The sequence below is a fragment of the Manis pentadactyla genome, chromosome 4 (genome assembly GCF_030020395.1).
Source record: "Manis pentadactyla isolate mManPen7 chromosome 4, mManPen7.hap1, whole genome shotgun sequence".
In the NCBI taxonomy this organism is placed as follows: Eukaryota; Metazoa; Chordata; class Mammalia; order Pholidota; family Manidae; genus Manis; species Manis pentadactyla.
The window spans coordinates 187,354,411-187,373,441 of record NC_080022.1 but is presented as its reverse complement, the minus strand read 5'-3'; the positions used below and the strand labels follow the sequence as shown (position 1 = coordinate 187,373,441).

At 48.7% G+C, this 19,031-nt stretch overlaps 1 protein-coding gene across 3 annotated transcripts in view; it reads left to right on the top strand.

Annotated features, from left to right (window-relative positions):
• CYTH1 (cytohesin 1) overlaps window positions 1-18,808 on the top strand; it is a 72,367-nt gene extending 53,559 nt beyond the window's left edge. For 2 of the 3 annotated variants that reach the window (XM_036910437.2, XM_036910439.2), the window contains exons 4-13: window positions 749-815; window positions 1,090-1,208; window positions 1,529-1,609; window positions 2,452-2,564; window positions 3,275-3,423; window positions 3,806-3,918; window positions 9,079-9,157; window positions 12,443-12,514; window positions 13,143-13,297; window positions 16,854-18,808. In XM_036910437.2, the coding sequence (XP_036766332.1) occupies window positions 749-815; window positions 1,090-1,208; window positions 1,529-1,609; window positions 2,452-2,564; window positions 3,275-3,423; window positions 3,806-3,918; window positions 9,079-9,157; window positions 12,443-12,514; window positions 13,143-13,297; window positions 16,854-16,932 (1,027 nt within the window). In that variant the 3' untranslated portion in view covers window positions 16,933-18,808. The remainder of the gene's footprint in view (window positions 1-748; window positions 816-1,089; window positions 1,209-1,528; window positions 1,610-2,451; window positions 2,565-3,274; window positions 3,424-3,805; window positions 3,919-9,078; window positions 9,158-12,442; window positions 12,515-13,142; window positions 13,298-16,853) is intronic. The other variant, XM_036910435.2, reaches the window with a different exon arrangement.
• The last annotated feature ends 223 nt before the right edge of the window (window positions 18,809-19,031 follow it).

Sequence of the window (19,031 nt, the reverse complement as noted above, 5' to 3'; positions counted from 1 at the left end):
GTCCCAGACAAGGAGAAAATATTTGCAATATTTGTACCTGAAAAGGACTTGTATACAGAATACATAGCTAAAGAACCCATACAACTCAATAAAAAGGCAGCCCAGATAAAAAATGGGACTGCCAGTACCTCGTGTTGGCTGGCGCTGGTGAGAAGAAAGGGGTATGACCATTTGGGGCAACAGTTAGGCATTTTCTTACAGTGTTAAATCTCCCAGGTTGAATTACTCAAGGGAAATGCAGGCATGCCCTCAAAAAGACTTGTACAAGAATATGTACTGCGTTCTCATTTAAAGTAGCCCAACAGTAGAAGTGGCTTAGATGTCTACTCGGGGACAAATGGGTGAGCAGATTGAGGAGATCGACTTGATGCACACAGCGTACACGTGGTGGGGACGAAGGCATCCTAAGACTGGATGATGGTGATGGCTTCACACCTCGGCCAGCTTACTAAAAACCACCCAAATGTATGCTTAAAATGGGCACATTATGTGATACGTATCATACCTTAATAAAGTTTTTTAAAAATCATGTTAAGAAAACCACTGAGGTGGAAGAAGCAAAGAAACATGGGGCCAAGGTCAGGACTTCAACTGGCCCTTCCACAGTTAGACCCAAGTGTGCTTGTGCTTCCTGGGTAAATCTCCCAAAACCCCTCTAAATCAGTGGGTCTGTGCGGGCATTGTGTTAGTCTTTTAGAACTTCCCCGTTGCCTGGAGTGCTAAGATGGCTGTGGTCGTTGTTTTGCAGGAAAAACATGCAGAGGAACAAACAGGTAGCCATGGGCAGGAAAAAATTTAACATGGACCCTAAAAAGGTAAGTGCAGAGGAAGCAGCAGAAGCCCATAGTCGTCTGGATGGGCTTGTCTGCAGTGCCCAGCCAGAACCCCGCAGTGTGGCGCGGCCTCTCTGCCCTTTTGTACTCCTGTTGTAGCCCTGGTTCCTAGACTGTGATCCCCCTGACCCTTTGCAGCAGTTGCCCGTATCATTAGATACTTCCTCTGCCCAGACTGCCACGCCCACCTTCCTCTGCCCTTTCTCCTCTTTTCTAGATGGGCCGCCATCAATAGCATCTTTGTTGTCCTTTCTAGGGAATCCAGTTCTTAATAGAGAGTGATCTGCTGAAGAACACCTGTGAAGACATCGCGCAATTCTTATATAAAGGTGAAGGGCTCAACAAGACAGCCATTGGTGACTACCTGGGGGAGAGGTAAGGCCTCAGGGGGATACCTGCAGCGAGTAGGCATGTCAGGTGTTACAGAATGCTCCGGGCTCTTGGAGGAGTTTCGTCCCGAGGCGGCAGTGGCCACAGCAGTGCTGAGGGGTGCTGTGTAGCAGCTGGTGTATACAGAGTGGGGAGACGCCTCATTTGTTCAGCCAGCCGACAGAGAGGGGCTTCTCCCTCACTGTGTGGGACCAGGGAGCACAGCTTGGGAAACTGGCTGGCTGGGGACTGGGTTGACCTGGATTCTCCTTGTCAGCGCCTGACTTCTGTTCTCCCCCACCCCATTGTCTTGTTTTTCCTGATAGAGATGAGTTTAATATCCAGGTTCTTCATGCATTTGTAGAGTTACATGAGTTCACTGATCTCAACCTTGTTCAGGCATTGCGGTGAGTATATTCAAGGTGAGCCCTTGGAAGGTGGCAGAGGCAGGTCTTTGATCAGGTGTGTGTCCTGTGTGGCATTTTAGCGAAATGATGTATTTGGGAGTTATTTTGTATATTGTGAAGTATCTCAAAGGAAAGCAGTCTGTTGGCCCATGAATGAAATAATTGAGTGGTTAAAGGACATTAAATTACAGTGTATCCCGAAAGTAAACTTTGCAAAACTTGTCCAGGTCCTTCATTTAATATTTTGGAAATTGATGAACATTTGGATTTTGAGTCTTTTCTAGATTTCAGTTTAGAAAGCTCTTTAATTTCCTGCCCCAGAGTAGGAATTAGGTAGTTGTGTACTTCATTTTAGAAGAAAAGTGAACTTTAATATTTTACATAATCTTTTGAGAAATTGTCATTCAGTATTTTCACTGCTATAGGTGTGAATGATAACGTCATCTTTTGTGTTGCCATTTAGACAGATGAAAACAGTCCAGAATTAAAGCTATTGGCTATGGGTCTCTCTGTGCCTTCAAGGAATCAACTATGAATGCTTTGATAAAAATCTTCTCTTTTCCTTCCTTTCTTTCCTTTCAGTCTTGTGTGTTAGTCTGAGGAGAACCATTATTTTCAATAGGAAAATCTTAATTTTTCATTTTCTCCTAAATACTTTGCTTCTGACTAAGAAGAGTGATGTGGAATGGCAAGTTTGCGTGTGTGGGGGGCTACCTAGGGGGAAGCCTGAAGCTGCGCAGGTCTGCCTTTGCCCTCTGCATTAACAAAGCCTGGGAAGGGTGACTGTTCACAGAGAAATAAGTTGTTGCCCCAGCCCTGTAACCTTCTGTCCTCACCTGCAGGCAGTTCCTGTGGAGCTTCCGGCTGCCGGGGGAGGCCCAGAAGATTGACCGGATGATGGAGGCATTTGCCCAGCGGTACTGTCAGTGCAACAGCGGGGTCTTCCAGTCCACAGGTGAGGAGAAGATTCAGCATCGGCCTCTTACACAGATTTTCTTCTTGGCACTGGATGGTTTCTAAAACAAGAGGGCTTAGGTTCTTGCCTCAAAACCTTGGTTTAAATGGTATTTATAATATAAGAAATAGCAAATGTTGGAAATAATCCAGAAGTCCGGTGATAAAGGAGTAGGAATACAAGTGGTGAGGCCTCTGAACTATGAAATATACAGCTGTGAGAAATCATGTTTTGCAAAAGAGGTTCTATTAACATGGGAAAATGCTAATAAGATTGGCAGAAAAGCAGAATTCAGAGCTATATGTCTGGTTTGATTCCAGTTTTGTTACAGTATGTACTTGTGAGATTCACGTGTGATATGTTACACATAAGCACACTTATGTAATGAAGCCAAAGAAATTATTACTGAGTTGTGGGATTATAGGTAGTTGGCATTTCCTTTTTGTACATTGAGTTGCTTTCAGGCTCTCTGCAGCATACACGTTCTCCTTTTACACCCTGAAAAAGGTGTCTTTAAATCCTGGCTACTTCCCACACTTTTCGTGCCTTGCCTTTTAGTTAGGAATCTATAGCTTTGCAGTTAGGGCATACCTGGGGGTGTGGATGTGCCCCCTTCTTTTGAGAGTGTAGCTTTTCATTCTTGATTTCAGCTGACACTTCTTCTTCCTTCCAGTGGCATGTTCTAATTGTCTATTTGCTTTTCTCTTTAGACACTTGCTATGTCCTCTCATTTGCCATCATCATGTTGAACACCAGCCTGCACAACCCCAATGTCAAGGATAAGCCCACCGTGGAGAGGTTCATTGCCATGAATCGAGGCATCAACGATGGGGGGGACTTGCCTGAGGAGCTTCTCCGGGTGAGCACAGCTCTAGTCCTGAGAGAGGGAGCTTGAGACAGGAGAGAGAAATACAATTGATTCATCATACGTACTCTTACAGTCCATTGAATTATGTGAATTTCATTGAGAAATTGATAGTGAGGCCCAGCAAAGGAATCAGGGAAAAGTGGTTTCTAAGTTAGGCTGTTTTCTTTTCTTTCTTAATTCTCCATTAGTCATCTTATTTATTTGTCACTGTGAGCTGCCTGAAGGCAGGAAGGGCCATGTTCTTCTGTTCTCAGTGCCAGGCAAGTTCACAGCTCACAATGACAATGAGTGCTTGTTGAATGAATGAAGAGAAAGGGGAGGGAGAAGAGGTATTTCTAGAATCAGAGACATGCAATGTCATCTTTTATCCCAGAATCTGTATGAAAGCATAAAAAATGAGCCCTTTAAAATCCCAGAAGATGATGGGAATGACCTTACTCACACTTTCTTCAATCCAGACCGAGAAGGCTGGCTATTAAAACTCGGTAAGTAGTGCCCTCTGGGTTAGGGCTCCTAATGCGGAAACTTAAGAGAGAAAGGACGTGTGTGTGTGTGTTCACTCACATGCACGTTCAGGCGTTGTCGGTAAATGGGAGTGGGTTACAGAAGGTGCTGTGGAGAGACTCCAGTGTGAATTCATGTTGTTCTAACAAGGTCCACCTCCAGAAAGGAAGTGATACGCAGTTAGTGGCCCGTGGGTACATGGACACCTTGGGGATGGGCGCTGTATACTCATCGCCCACGTATGTTTGCACTCCACTTTGCACCCTGAATTGAGGCAGTTCCCGGAGGACCTGGTCCTTTCCCCTTCCCTGCTCCCTAGTATAGGGGGGTGACCAGCTGTGTCCATCTTTCTACTTCCATCACAGAGATTTGTGTCTGGTGCTCCCGCCTCCCCCACCCCCAGCGCATCCTCACTCCTGCATCCGGCTCCCACAGGCAGTGTGCATGGCAAACCTAGAGCCCTCGGCTGCAGCGCAATCCAAAGCACTCTTACTCATTCTTGGGCAGTGGTTTTTCCCCTCCTTTCCAATCCAAATCAGCCACATTAATGATTCTGTTCATTCAGAAAAATAAAAAATGTTCCTATTCCCTCTGCCAAAGGTGAGCTTGTATTGCTGAGATTTGTGTCGTGCCTCGCCATGAAAGTGACAGTCACCAAAAGGAAAAAGAATCGTAGGGTGTCCTTGACATCATGTCCACATAGGGTTATTTCATTAATGTTTCAGAACACAGAGAGCCCCTGGACACTATGATGTCAGTTTTTTGACTGCTGAGAAAATATTTTCCTGTTTTGCGCATTGGCCTTTTGATGCATAGGTTCCCATTATTATCCATGGTGTTGCTCAGTGATCTTCCTCCACCATTTCAGCTACTCGTCCCAGTGAAATTAGAAGTCATTGCTCCCTTGGCCGTGACTGATACATCTGGCAAGCGCTGAAATGGGATCTTTCATTTCTGACTGGTTCAGATAGTAATAGGATTTATATTTCCTTTTAGAAGCGTATCCCAAGTCCTTGTGTTTATACATCAGGACTTAACGCATAAATTCTCCTTAAAGCACCACCTCACTCATTAGAATTTTAAATATCTCTTGAATTAGTCAACATTTCATAAATCTGTAAGCCTGGAGAATCTTTGAAGTTAAGGCTCTAAAATTACTAACCCCATAGGCATCCATTCTGCTCTGCATGTTTATTGCCAAGCAGATAGAGCTAAAAGGAAACCTACTGGAAATTTAAAAAGTGCATCCAAGTTTGGATTTACTTCCCCCTCCAGCAAAATTTGTTTAAATGCTAATGCTAAGTGTTAGCTTTGACAGCCCAGATCCTAAAATTAGAACAGTACAAAGATTATCTTGGTTCTCATACCAGGATGACATGCAAATTCATGAAGCATCCCTGTTTTTAAAGAGAAAAAATTTTAAGTATATGGGACTCCTTTTTTAGGTCATGGCGTTATTTTCTGTAACCTCCACAGCTCTCTCAGACTGCTCTAGTGTGTTTCATCACAGCACACATGTACAGTCACCCCTATGCATGTGTGCTGCTGGGGGCAGGGTTCCAGCTGTCTGTATATGCACATAGCCATAAGAATATGTAGTCTTGTGCATACACATACATACATATATACTCATGGTATATGTGTGTGCATTCTTACACACATGCTAAAAAGTGACAGCCCTCTGAAGAAGGACGTTTAATTTTCCCCAAAGGAATCTTCCCTCTCCTTGCTCTGGATTCTGGGTATACAGTACACAATAGCACTGTGAGAACCCATCTGTGATGTCTTTCGGGAGCACTGCAGATCTTGCCTTGACAGGATGTGGCAGGTGGGACGTGCCCCTCACTCACATGCCTGACGGCGGCCTTTGCCCCATTTGCCTCGTTATGTTTGGCTCCCCCAGGCAGACATGAATTACTAATACGTTGCACTTTAAGATTAAGGAGTTGGGTTTAATTTCTTTGTTTTAATTTTCTTTTCTCCCTCATTTGTATGTTTCCATGATTTTGGCTCTCCTTTTCCTTGCCCCAAACTCCAGGAGGTATGTAACCCCCTCACCCTGCTCGCTCGCTCCGCCCAGGCCACTGTACTTGCTGCAGCGTTTTCTTATTTTGTTATTTTTAGTTATTTTGTTTTTTAATTGCTGGTGGTAGTGTTACTGCTGCTTCTAACTTATTGTACAGTCCCTAGGGAACTGGTCAGGATCGGGGGTTTGGAGCAATTTGGTTTTCCTCTTTAGGACAGGACACAGGGCGTCAGAGAGCTAGGTGCCGAGTTGTGGGGTCATTGAAACGTTTTTGAATGTGGAAATGCACAAAAACATATGAAGAGTGGGTTTTCAAAAGCAGAGAAAGTATTCACTGAATTTTCTCTTGGAATTACTGGCCAGGCATATGCTGGAAGGTTAAGTGCAAATCGACACCCACAAGTTAATGTAATTCTAATTCTAAAGAAGACAAGGAAGTCCTGACTTCCCAGAGCCGTGTGCTTCTGACACGCTGTGACCGGAAAGCAGTCTGGGGGAGGCATTAAGTCAGGCCACTCAGGACTTGGCCTTTGCATGAGGAAGGGAAACAGTATTTCCTAACTCAAAATGATGTCAAGTAAATTAAAAAAAGAAAGACAAAACCCAAAAGCCCCTCCTTGAAGTCCTTTTATTTAATTTCCTGGGTATTAAGGGAGGACAGACATTCCAGTCACCTCTTTTTTAATGTTTTGTTTTCTCCCCTCTCTTTTTCAATGAATCATGGTTAAAAAGCCAAAATTGGCCCCTGTTACCTTGCTGGTATCTACTCTCCATTCGCTGACTTGGGGAAACATGTTTTTTCCTGGAGGAGCTTCTCAGGTGTCTGCTTTGGTGTCACTTGAGCAGAGCCACACTTAAAAAGAACAACCCAAATGTTGACGTTTATTAAAATGTTGTGGGGACTTGCCGGGTTGTTCTCAGCACTGGGGGCAGGTGGCATCTGGCCTGGACACGTGAGGGGGTCGAGGGACCGCGAGGGCAGGAGGTGGTCCTGTGAGTTCCGCAGGGACTGTCCTAGGTGCGCACATTGATCTGTCTGCTTGTCCCATGTCTGCTTTTCTCCCCGCACGGACATGCTCCCCGGGGCTCCAGTGGCTTCCCGTGGAGGTCTCTGTGATGTGGCACCTTGCCGGGGCACATGATCAGTCTTTCGTAATCAAGGAGAGGATTTTTCCAGCCTTGTTTTCTCTCCTAGATTTCCTTCCATCTTCTTCCTTTTGGCATCTGATCCCTTTTCCATGACCTCCTGAGCCCCCGAGTGTCCCCCAGGGTGGCCCTGTGGCTGGAGCGCACAGTAGTCAGCATGGGATGAGGTGGCCTTGTGTGCCAAGCCCCAAGTCGGGGTGAAGACTCGAGAGGCCGACGAGCCGGCTTCCCAGACTGAAGTGGGGGGAGGGCTCCTTTTCATAACACATTGGCTCCGATTATAAATACATTCCTTGTCTTCTTTCTCATTTATTTTGATTCTTCCCAGCCTTTCCGATTTCCCACATGCATGTTGTATTTCCATCTCTGTTTTTTTCTTAATTCATGCCCTAAGGCCTTTAGGAACCAGAGGCCCAAGCCCACATGAAGTAACACATGGCTGTTGGGAGAGTGTCTGTCTTTGCTTGACGCTGGCACAGGGCAGGCGCGTGGGCAGCATGTGCTTGCTTACGGCAAAGCCCCTTTCATAACCTCGGCCTGTGCCATGTAAACCACGGTGACCCCCGAGCCGTAAGAAGGGCCCCAAAGCCCAGCAGTCCTTACACTTGCCGCCAGGATGTAATAAGCTGGACTCTCCATTCCCGTAACATTATGTGCGTTACTCCAGCGATCAGGTCCTTCTAGGAAACCTGGTAGGAGCATGCAGGCGTGTTCTGGCAGTTGGAAATACTCCCTTTAAAGCCACCCTGCTCTTGGCTCAGCTGTTTGTGCTGAGAGGCAAGAGAGAAAACATGACTGGGGTCATACCAGATTTACACCCTGTGGACCTCACTTTTTATGAAGATTGGAGAAGTGATACTCTTTGTAAGTTAAATCTTAGCAAAAAGAGCATATACTGTCCAGGGCAAAAAGGAGGCTTCGTAAAATGCCATGTTCCTCTTAACACATGAAGGCCTTTAGATAACTTCTGTATGGTGCACTGTCAGAAGGCTTCCCCTTGATCTGATACAAGGGAGGGAAAGAAAGATAAGGTTCATGGTCATGACTGAGAGACAAGTATGTGTCACCCAAGTAGGTCACAGTTAACTTTGGTTCCTTAGTATGCATAACGTCATGGCCTCTGTGTGGTTTTTTATTAATAGATTTTACAAAGGACTAGGGGTAGCTTTCACCAGCTCATGGCCACCACTGTGTTCATTTGGCCTGTGGCCCCTTCGTCTAGCTCTTTCTGTTCCAGGCTTCAGGTGGGAAGTCCAGAAATGAAAAGGTTCCTGAGCAGGACCTCTGCTTACCAGGGGATCTTCCCTGATACAGGAATTCTGCTTTGTCTCACCCAGGACTTGGGAAATTTTATTTTTAAGATACTGGCACAGAAGCCAAGAGCCAGTATAAAAATTCACTACCTTGAGGAAGGTGGAATAGAGGGTGAAACTGTGAGAATTTGAGTGCCACACTCCAGGAAAATGGTTTGATTGTGAAGGGATTAAAACATCTTACCTTCCCTCCCAGTGCCCCCCTCCTGCCCCCTTCGATGAAGCCGCTCCATGCGTGCCCCAGGCTGGTTGACTTTAGCCGTGTAGCTTGGACTGGGGCTGGCCCTGTGCCCTCTTTTTCTTCTGTCTGCCCTCTTCCACCACACGGGTAGGCTTCTGCTGACACTTCTCCGGCCCGCTCTGATTTGCCTCGCGTGTCGTCATCATCCCGTTTCCCTCCCACACCCACGCCCTTACCCCACTGTCTGATTTCATCCCCAGGGGACTACCTGAGTTGCTTGCTCTGCTTGTACCCACAGACTTTCACTCTGTGAAAGGGGCTTCTGTTTTGGCTCTGTGTCTTGTTACTGGTGTGAAGCTGTCATGGTCTCTGCTCCGTGGCGCCCGCCCCCGCCCCTCCCCGGGCGGAGAGCTCCGTGGGTCACAGAGCCTGGCCACCTCGCTGACTCCTGGAACATGCATCTCTCTCTGCTCTGCAGGTGGCAGGGTAAAGACTTGGAAAAGACGCTGGTTCATCCTGACCGACAACTGCCTGTACTACTTCGAATACACGACGGTGAGTGCTTGTTGGTGTGCCACAGGACTAGGGATGGGCCAGGCCCCGGCTTCGGAACGACTGTCTCATCAAACATGGTAGAGGGAGACAGTGGGAAACAGTCAAATTTGTCCTTCTACACCTTTGGGGTGAGGAGTTTAAATGAGTGGAAGAACTAAGCCAAGTCTCAGAATTGGGGACCTGAGGATGACATGTGTGTCTTGCCAAAGGCAGTGTGGCTCAGAGCCGACACCAGTTCCCGCCTGGGACAGGAGGTGCCTGTCAGTCAGGGCACAGAGTGGATTTTAGTGCCAGCCCAGAAAGAGTGAACTCTGAATTGTTGCCAAGAAAGAGTTTGTGGCCCTGCTGAAAGGGAGATGAAGATAAAGGTGATTTAGAGAATTCAGATTTCCTGGGGTGGCAGATATACTGAAGCATTTGATTTAGAAGAAACAGCCAAGGGGTAAAATATGTAAAAGAGGAAAAGGAAGTGAAAGAAAATGTGGAAAGTTAGGGATTATCTGGTACTTTAAGAAACTGAAGTTTTCTCAAACTGGAAGTTTTGTTTTTATTCAGTGGGAATGGAATCTCAACTACAGATATGTGTCACATAGAACTTTCTTTTGTAACAAGGGCTTATGAGAATAAAAAGGATAAAATGAGACCTTTTTTGAAGCTCTAACAAAGCACCCAGAAGGCCTGGTAGGTCAGTGGCCAGCATGCAGACTGGCTCTCCACGCTGGCAACTTGATGCTGTCGTATCTGCCATTGTCCTGGTCATCCAGAGAGCAAAATGGTTCATGCAGTCGGCATGCGGGACTTGCGTCTTGAAGGAAACCAGAGCAGCTGCGTTGGGAATGCTTTGCTTTTGTTCACCACCCACATCTTCACTGAGTAAAAGGCGTTGATCCTATGAGAAAATGAAGATAGAGAAGTATCTTCTAATAAGTGTAGAGCAAGATGGTACTTAAATAAGAAATGAAAATCATGCCTGTGTTTATGAAAAGCCTAGCAGGAACCAGGACACAGGTCCTGCTGCTTAGGAAGGCAGCGGGTTTGTTGTGTTCAGCACTTCGAGTTCATCGTCACTGTGGACATCACGTGAATGTAGTTTCCCACAGAGGGAACGAGAGTCGTAACAGTATCAGCGTGGGACTCAGAGCCACTTGTTCTGGAAGGATACTGTTTATTATGGAGTTCTGACTAGGATTTTCTGTGCTATAGGGGCTAAACTCATGCCACCTAAGTTTTGCAACTGGCTTTCCTTTTCTGTTACTAAAATCTTCTCAAATATGAGAGTAATATATTTCAAATACAAAAAGCAATAAAAAAATTCTTCCTGTTTCACCTCCCAAAGTTCCACTATGAACAGCTGGGTAAATTTCTTTCTGCCCTCCCCATCCCCATCTTTCCCTTTTTTTCCTGAAGCTATCTAGACTGATGACATCCTTAGAGTCTGGTTGGATTTTTTTGTCACTGTTCTCTATGGTTTATTTTAACACAGTTTAAAACACTCTACATGGTTTATTTTATGGTTTATCTGTGTTAAAATAAACCATATACAGACATCTAAGCCATATATACCTAAGTACTGGGGCAGTCTCAGTAGTAATGCAGTGAGAGTCTAGAATCTTCGTGATGCTGACCATGGGGCATCACCTGAATTCAAATTCAGCAGTATGCCAGTATTTTATCAGGCAGCCGGAACACGGGGAATACATTTCTGAAGACACAGAAGGAAACCCTCAGGGTTAAGATGGTAGGTGGAAACTTCCACACAGAATTAGCTGACAGAGGAAAATCTAGTAGAAATAAGTGGGGGAAATAGCAACCAAATAAGGAAAGGGGCAGCAGCCTGGCGCCTGGCAGAAGGCTCTGTACGGCACAGCCCCAGCCACCTCCCCAGCGCCTGAGTCTGGGAGGAGCACACTCAGTAGGACTTCCTTCTTCCCTCTTCTGATCAAGGAGCTGTAAAATCTGCCTCTGGGTAGAAAATTGGTGAATGGGAAAGTAAAAGCCTGGGACTCACTTTCTGGACAAGAGTAAAGGCTCCGAACCGCACACTCAGCTGGGGGGAGACATTCCATAGCGGGTGTGCCCGAGAGCATCTCCGTCCCCAGATAGATGGCGCCAACCTGGCGCTGGACACGAGCAGGCTCGGGGGCGTCAGGGCTGGCTGGGAGTGTCTGAGGTGGTCTCTCCCCTCCCCTCCTCATTCCCTCCTGAGACCAGGGGGATCTGGCCCTCCCGAAGTTAAGATGGATACAAATGGAAACCAAAACCATATATTTAGGAAATAGCTACATAATTGTAGAATTAATACTTACTTATTAACAAATAAAACTTTAAGGAGTGGAACAGATGAGCTGGAAAATGTAATCACTACCACAGAAGAAAGGTTTGAGACAGTAACAGAGACTGTGTCTGAAAAAGACAAATATTGGAACAATCAGAGAAAACTAACAGATATGAAGGACAGATAAGATAGTCTCAATGCCACAATAATTGGTTATCTGCAAATTTAAAGATACATGTTAATGAGATTTCTTTTCCCTGAAAAGGGGAAAGACCTGAATCTGCCAGTCAAAGGATACATGGTGTTTCAGGTGCATTTGCCACAGGAAGCTCACTGCCAAGGCTAAGCCCAGTTACCCTGTGGACCTTGAGCAAAGTCTCTGGCCATTGGTTGGCTGGCTGGCCGGAAGAGGCAGGTGTGGAAATGCATGCGTGGCAGCAGCCTGTGCTGAGGCTGAAGCTCTGGAGCCCAGTGCGGGCTCTGTTCTGGTGGTTAGGTCAGGGGCCTTTGGAGATCCAGGAGTGGTCAGGCGGGCAGTTTGTCTCTGAGGACTCTGCTGCTGGGAGGGTGAGACAGGGCAGGAGATACGGAGGGTGCACACACATAGTCCCAGGCATGGGGGGGTGCAAGGAGGGCTCCGAGGATGGGACTGGGGCTTTCTGGGGTTGCTGACACTGGGACTGAGGCTGCAAAGATAAGTTGGGGAACCAGGCAAGGAAGCAAGGGGGTCTCTACATGAAAGGGGCTTACATCCTCCCTGCTGAAGGCTCTCACCACAACACTGTGGGCTAGCTGTTGATGCAAAGGCCTTTGGTGATGGGGATTCACATATCCACATTGTTGACCCTGTTCTTACTTTAGAATATAAGGTGTGGGCCTTAGAGCTGACTGTGAACTTGATGTCATGGGAGAAGGCAGGAGAGGAAAGGTGAGTCACTGGTGAGGAACAGCATAGGATATGTGTTCGCCGACCAAGTAGTGACATATTTCTCTTTCCACCTCCTTTATAGGATAAGGAGCCCCGTGGAATTATCCCTTTAGAGAATCTGAGTATCCGGGAGGTGGAGGACTCCAAAAAGCCAGTGAGTATTTTTGTGAGAGATTTTCTGGGGACCATGAGCTGTGTGAAGCAGTCTTTGGAAAAGAATGAAATTGCAGAGGTTTACTTAAAAAACTGAAAAGCAGTATCATGCCTTTAATTTAACCCAACTTGTAGAATCATATTTAGTGTTCAGGCCGAGGTGAGAGTCTGAATTGGCCTCTTTCATTCTGTCCATCTGCTTTAGTATCACCTGTTGACCATCACCCCAGGTATAGAACCGTCCCTCGTCGAGCAGCGACAGCAAGCAGTTGTGATTGGGCCACTCATTCTAGGACCTTCAGGAACCTTACAGATACTTTCCCTTTGTTCTGCAATATCAGGGTATTGCTGGCTTGGCTTTAAAAAGCATGAGGTAACCTACAGGGCTGATATTAGGGTATTAGGAGTAGAGCTAACGTGTATCTGCTGACGTCTTTGCTAATTTGGTGTATTTGCTTCACATTCTCCAGAATTCCTCTTCAAGGCTCTTGCTTTCCATAGGAAAATACACACTGCCTGTATTTTATGAAAGTCAGAATAGAGCCTTTGGGGAAACAAATTAACATTTTTTTCTTGGTCAGTAGCTTTCTTAGACCTCTGTCACTCTGCCTTTCTTCTTTAATTCTCAGAACTGCTTTGAGCTTTATATCCCTGACAATAAAGACCAAGTGATCAAGGCCTGTAAGACGGAGGCTGACGGCCGCGTGGTGGAAGGGAACCACACCGTGTACCGGATCTCCGCCCCAACGCCCGAGGAGAAGGAGGAGTGGATGAAGTGTATCAAGTAGGTGGAGCTGACAGTAGGTCCTCGACCGCCAGGGGCCTCCTCTCAGACACTCCGTTCCAGCCACCAAGTGTGCTGCCCATTCCTTCCCGAGCTCTGCGTGATAAATCCCTAGGGAAGAGTCTGGCTGGGATTCCCACACTGCTTTCCCATGGATCTTTGGATTCCGGACTGTAACAGCATGTTCAGGAGAGCACCTCAGGTCTCAGTTTCCCAAGTGCACTGTGCAGACCCTGGGAGGGGACTGGTGGGCAGACGTGCGGGCTCAGGTGCCCTTGGCCAGGCTGCTCTTCTCACATCTGAGGAGGCAGGTCTCGTTCATGGTGGCAGCTCCGTGGAGATAGTAATTGTGTGACATTCTGTAATTTCTCAGTCCTGTCAGATACCCTTGTCCCGTTTACAGATGAGGAAACCGAGGCCCTAGAGGCTAGTCATTTCTCTAGAGCCACGCGGCCGCCGTGGTCCAGGGTACTGGGGTGGAGCTCCCACCACTCACGGCTGTGCTGGGAGGAAGCTGAGGGTCCGGGATGGGCAGAAGTTTCTCGGGGTTACCTGGGTGTGAATGTCGCTGCGGCTCTGTCCTCGGCTCCTGCTGTACCTCACAGGGGGCGGTGTCCTGACACAGCGAGCCACCTCCTCGTTCCTTCCTGAGGCTGCTGTGGAGCCTGTCCGCATTGCTGCCCCCCCCCGTGTGGGCACCATCTCCCCCACTGGTGCCTCCTTCGTCACCCAGCTGTTTCCTTAGTCTCCCGTTACTGGGCCTTGTGAGTTCCCCCAGAGACCTGGAGGTCAGAGGCCCTGCTGCCCTGCCAGCAGGCGGTGGGCTTCTCCCAGCCAGGCCACAGCCTGCTCCCGAGGGGCTGAGCATTCTCTAGTTCTGCTTTATTTTGGGAGTCCCTACTAAGACCAATGCAGCGAGCGTTCTAGCCAGGGTTGACTAGTGAGCCGGGGCTGCAGTCGGAGCCGTTGTGAAGGTGGGGGAGGCAGCCACGCTCGTGCGGTAGAAAGGACAGAGGCCCGCTGGGGGAGCGCAGGTTTAGAGTCTGGTCACCTGATTTCAGTCTTGCTCTGATTTCTGGGATGCTCTGAGGGAGACATCTCAGAAGGCTGTGCTGAGCGTTACTGAGGTTGTGTGGTGGGCATGCTCCCCTGGTGGCTCCTGGGAGGCTGGGGGTGTGGGCGGATAACTGTCCTTGGTTCTCAGAAGTGTGGTGTCAGCAGGGGCCCCCATCTGGCTTTGCCCCCAGAGATGAGGCACCTCAGTGTTTCTGGAGTTGCTGCACTAATGAGACTCAAAGGCCTCTCTGCTGGGGTCTGGGCAGAGGAGCAGCAGTGCCTGGAGCCCATGGTCAGGGAGAGGCTGTCACCTGTGTGCCCTGTACGCTTTTTTTACAATGTGTTTTTTTTTTTAACCGTAACTCTTTAATCCTTCTAAAGTTTATGTTTGTATAGACGTTTGAAATGAGGTTTGAATATAAGGGATGTAACTTACACTTTCAAGTGAGCGGCCGGTTGCCTGATACCATTTTCTGGTCACCCTATTCCCCCATACCAACCTGAAGTTCTTTTTTTAGTTTTTACCAAATTCCTCTGTACGGTTCCCCACCCACAGCCCCTGCGTGGCTTCCGGCGTGAATGCTGTGTGCTGTGACCCCTGGAGCATCAGCATACTTTGGTGTGTGGTTGGGGCGGCCTCCCTGCCCTAGCTTTCAGAAAGGTTTTGTCTGTGGTGCATTTTGCTTTTCCTATAGTTGATACTTCCACAGGCAGGAAAATGAAGTGTTCTTTAAAGTTACATTGGGATTGCTCAGTCTTTCAGGTAAACACAGAGCCTTCCTTGTGGGGCGGCTCACGCCCTAAGGTCTGCCCCGCAGCTGGCGCTGTCCCCAGTGTGGGATTTGTGGGCACTGTTGGAGCACGATCCCCTCACCACTCCCTGCCAGGGATGGGTACAGCAGGACGGCTGTCACCATTTTGGGGATGAGGCCACTGGGGCCCAGCAAAGTGAATTAAATCGTCCAGAAGCACAGCGGTGAGACTAGTCCTCAGACCCGAGCGTCCTGGCTCAAGAAGCTGCACTCCTGACTGCGTGTAGCACTCGGCTTCAGCCATCCTTGGCTGCAGACACTTCTCCCCAAGACAATGTTGGACGCAAAAGGTGCAGGAAGAGGGATCAGACTGGTGGAAGCTCCTTAACCAGTACTGCTGGAAAGTCTTTGCGGAAGGTCAAGTGCAGGACACATCTTTCCCTACGTAGTGCTCTTCCTAGGAGTTTACAGCCACCCAGGTTCCTCATGCCACCGGCACATGCTTGTCACAAGCTTTTGGTTCAACAGAATCAAGCCTATCTGCCTGGCATTGGGTTGCGCTCAGTATATGCTCTGTCTTCCCAGCCTCCTGAGGACCCCATGGGGTGGGGCACCTCCCCTGAGCATGTGAGAGGGACTGAAGGGCGCACAGTATGTGCAGAGCAGGGGTGGAGCCCGCTGGCAGCCCAGGGCTCTTTGCCATTTCCTGGCACCACTTTCACTGAGCTGGAAATTTCCCAGTGTCCCTTGTGGGATTGGCCTCCCCAGGAAGCGGAGGTGGACCCACCCTCATGCTCACCAAAGATGAAAGCAGCATTTCAGCTGACCACATTCCCTCAGAATCACTCTGAGTGGTCATATGCTTTTGTGGTTACATCCCTTCGGGATGTGTCCTGGGTGCTGTCCGGCCCTGGCATCCCCCAGGAGCTGTGGAGACCCTCCTCGCTGACATGTCATCCTGGTGATAGGCCTGGTCACCCTGCAGGAGCTGCCACATACCTGGTCAGGTGCAGAGCCAGCAGTCACTTGTGAGCTGTATGGAAACTCGTCATCACTTAGAATACTGCTTCCCTCGAGAAACAGATTAGGCTTCAAAACGTTTACTTCCCAACTTGCTTGAAAGTTGAGAATGAAAGTTTAAAGGGAGAGCTTAGTGGTTGAGGCTTGCCACCGTCCTGTGCTGCTTCTCCGGGGCCAGTGCAGGGTGTGCCCAGGCTCCTCCCTGCAGGCTGTGGATGCAGAGCTGGCCTGACCAGCCACTCGCTGAGGCCCAGTTACGGGACTTGGTTATTGACGTGGTGTGCACAGGGGCCCGGAAGTTGCTTGAGACAGACTGGCTGCCATCTAAAAGCACTAGATGCTTCTGTATGACACGTCCGATTGTATGGCACTCACTGCTCCAGACAAACACCAAGTGCCGTCATGGAACTAAAATACTACATTTGCATTTTGAGTTAGAAAATAGCTATAAGAATATGTAATATTCTGTTTCTAAACTTTAATTGATGATTAGGTTGGACAGGCAATAAAAACTCCAAAATTATCTTGTCACACATACCATGTGTCTCTCGAAAATTGTCTCTTAAGCCATTGTGTGGGCACAGTGAAGGATGCCACCACTGACTTGGCCTTAGAACAGCTGGGCGGGGCAGGGGGTCTGGGGAGAGCGCCTCTGGGAGGCCCCTGCCTGGGCCTGTCTCTCTGGCCCCGTTCCTCACACTCTGTTTTCACCCCTTTCTGTATTTTAGAGCAGCCATAAGCAGGGACCCTTTCTACGAGATGTTGGCAGCACGGAAGAAGAAGGTCTCCTCCACGAAGAGGCACTGAGTCTGCACGGCGAGCGGGGCCGGCGTGCGGGGCGCCTGAAGCCCAGGTTCTTCCCCCGTCCTTCCCGCAGACCGGGAGGGGGCCGCCCCGCAGGAGTGTCTTCTTGCCGGGCCTCACCCTGAATTTCTAGGGACTGGCTTCAGCTTTTGCTACTTTTTTTTTCAAGTGGGAGAAGGGTAGGCAATTACCACTGGGGAAGCGGGACCTGGTGCCTATCAAGCATGGGGTTTTGAGCCGTTCTTTCACAAAAGATCAGAGCTCCTGTCAGCAAAGCAGCCTCCTCACAAGCCTCTCCGCTCAGCGGGTCTAATAACAGAGCTCAGAGCCGACTGTTTACCTCGCGGTTGTTATTTCCCTGTGAAGAAGCCTTCAACCCTGCACCCTAAATACATGTATCGGTATATTATTATATGTTAAGAAAAAGGTGGAATGGAAAAGAAGCCACGTATTATAAAGATATATTTTTGATTTTTTTTTTTAAAGGATAAAGTAGAGCTGTTCAGATGCCTTCTGCCCTGCCTGGTTTGGGAAACTTCTCCCTGGAGAAGAAGCTCCCTGGGAGCTGCTAAGGGCTGTCAGCCCTGGGCCCAGGGCAGGGGCAGGCCCTCCTCTTTTGCATTTCGGAAGCTGGTTTGAGCTTGCTTCTTGGCAGCTTTTCTGGGCTGGAAGAGGGGTGTTGGAGAGGGCGGAGGAAACCGCAGATGCGGCAAGGCCTCCAGATTTGACTCAGACCCTGGGATCGGCCGCTCCTCGGGTCCGCGGCGGGCTGCCCCGGCTCGTGCTTTTCCATTCTGAGCGCCCCGGGAGCACTGAGGTAGGCAGAGAATCAGCTGGACGCCCGCGCTGTTCTTCTTTTTCAGAATTCATTCTTGTTGGGCTTTAAAATAGAAAGTCAGCATTTTTCCTTGAGCTAAATGCCTAATAACCAAAACTGTGAGGAAGGTAATCCCAACAGAGATTTTGGGATGACCTGTTTCTTATTTGGTTTTTCTTTCCCCCACCCAAACTCCAATCCTCGTTTTAGAGGAAGGAGTGGGTCTTAACCCAGTCACCTTAGGGCTCCAGCTTTTCTGCCTCAGAACTGGCCCTTAGCCGGACTGCTCTTGATGCGTTGTGCGGAGGGCCCACCAGAGGGGAGGTGGGCCTTCGCCTGCTCGGCAGGGGCGGGTGGAGGAGCAGGGAAGCGGGTGGCCTCATACCCTTTTTTCCCTTACAACCTCTGTGAGCTGGCCTCGCCCCTCCTCATCTGTGCTGTGAGGGGAGCCGCGACGCGCAGCATTCTCCTGCCGTTCTCTCAGGGACTCTCGGGCAGCTCCTGCCACGCGGCCAGGGCCCAGCGCCAGTGCAGGCAGAGCAGGGGCTGCCCGGGCCATCTCGGCACATCCCCCACACCTCCCAGGGCCGGGGGGCAGAGCGCTGCCTTTGTGAGGAGGGCGGAAGAGCCGTCGGTCTCCCTGGGCCGTGCGACCTGGCTCCTCCGACACCTTAGGGCAGGCTCGCGTCTCTGAAGAAGCTTTTGTACAAGGGACTGCAGGGAGGACTGTCGGGGTGCTTTCTGGGGTCACCCTTCATGTACGTCCTACCTGGGGTGGCTTCAGGCAGTTTTACGCAGGAGCTTGTGAAGGTGTGGATATGGGTTCAGGCTGGCAACCGAAGCCAGAGTCCAGTGGTCCCGGGCCAGGGCCAGCGCCCCCTGCCGGCCAAGTCCCTTGTACTGGTTCTCACAGATGTTACCTAGAGAGGCACCTGGATCAGTGTTAGTCTATTTATCAGAGGTGTAAATAATCCGTGTATAGTTTTTCTCCTTTTAGATTATTTTGTATTTGTTTAAAAAAAGTTTTGTCAAAATATAAAAATAAAGAAATGACTGAAAGTTGTTGACAGGGTTTTAAAAAAAACTATAATTATTATTCCAATTGTTTTTTGTTTGGTTGTTTTTTTGCATTGTAAACTAATGCCAAGGAAGTGCAGCAAATACACTCCAAATCTACCCAAACCACTTTGTTGTCTGTGACTTCTTTCCTAGCCTGGGTGGCCTTTGAGCAGGAAGGTCATGCTTGTTTATCAGGTATGCTAATGCAGGAGGAGATACGCTTTTA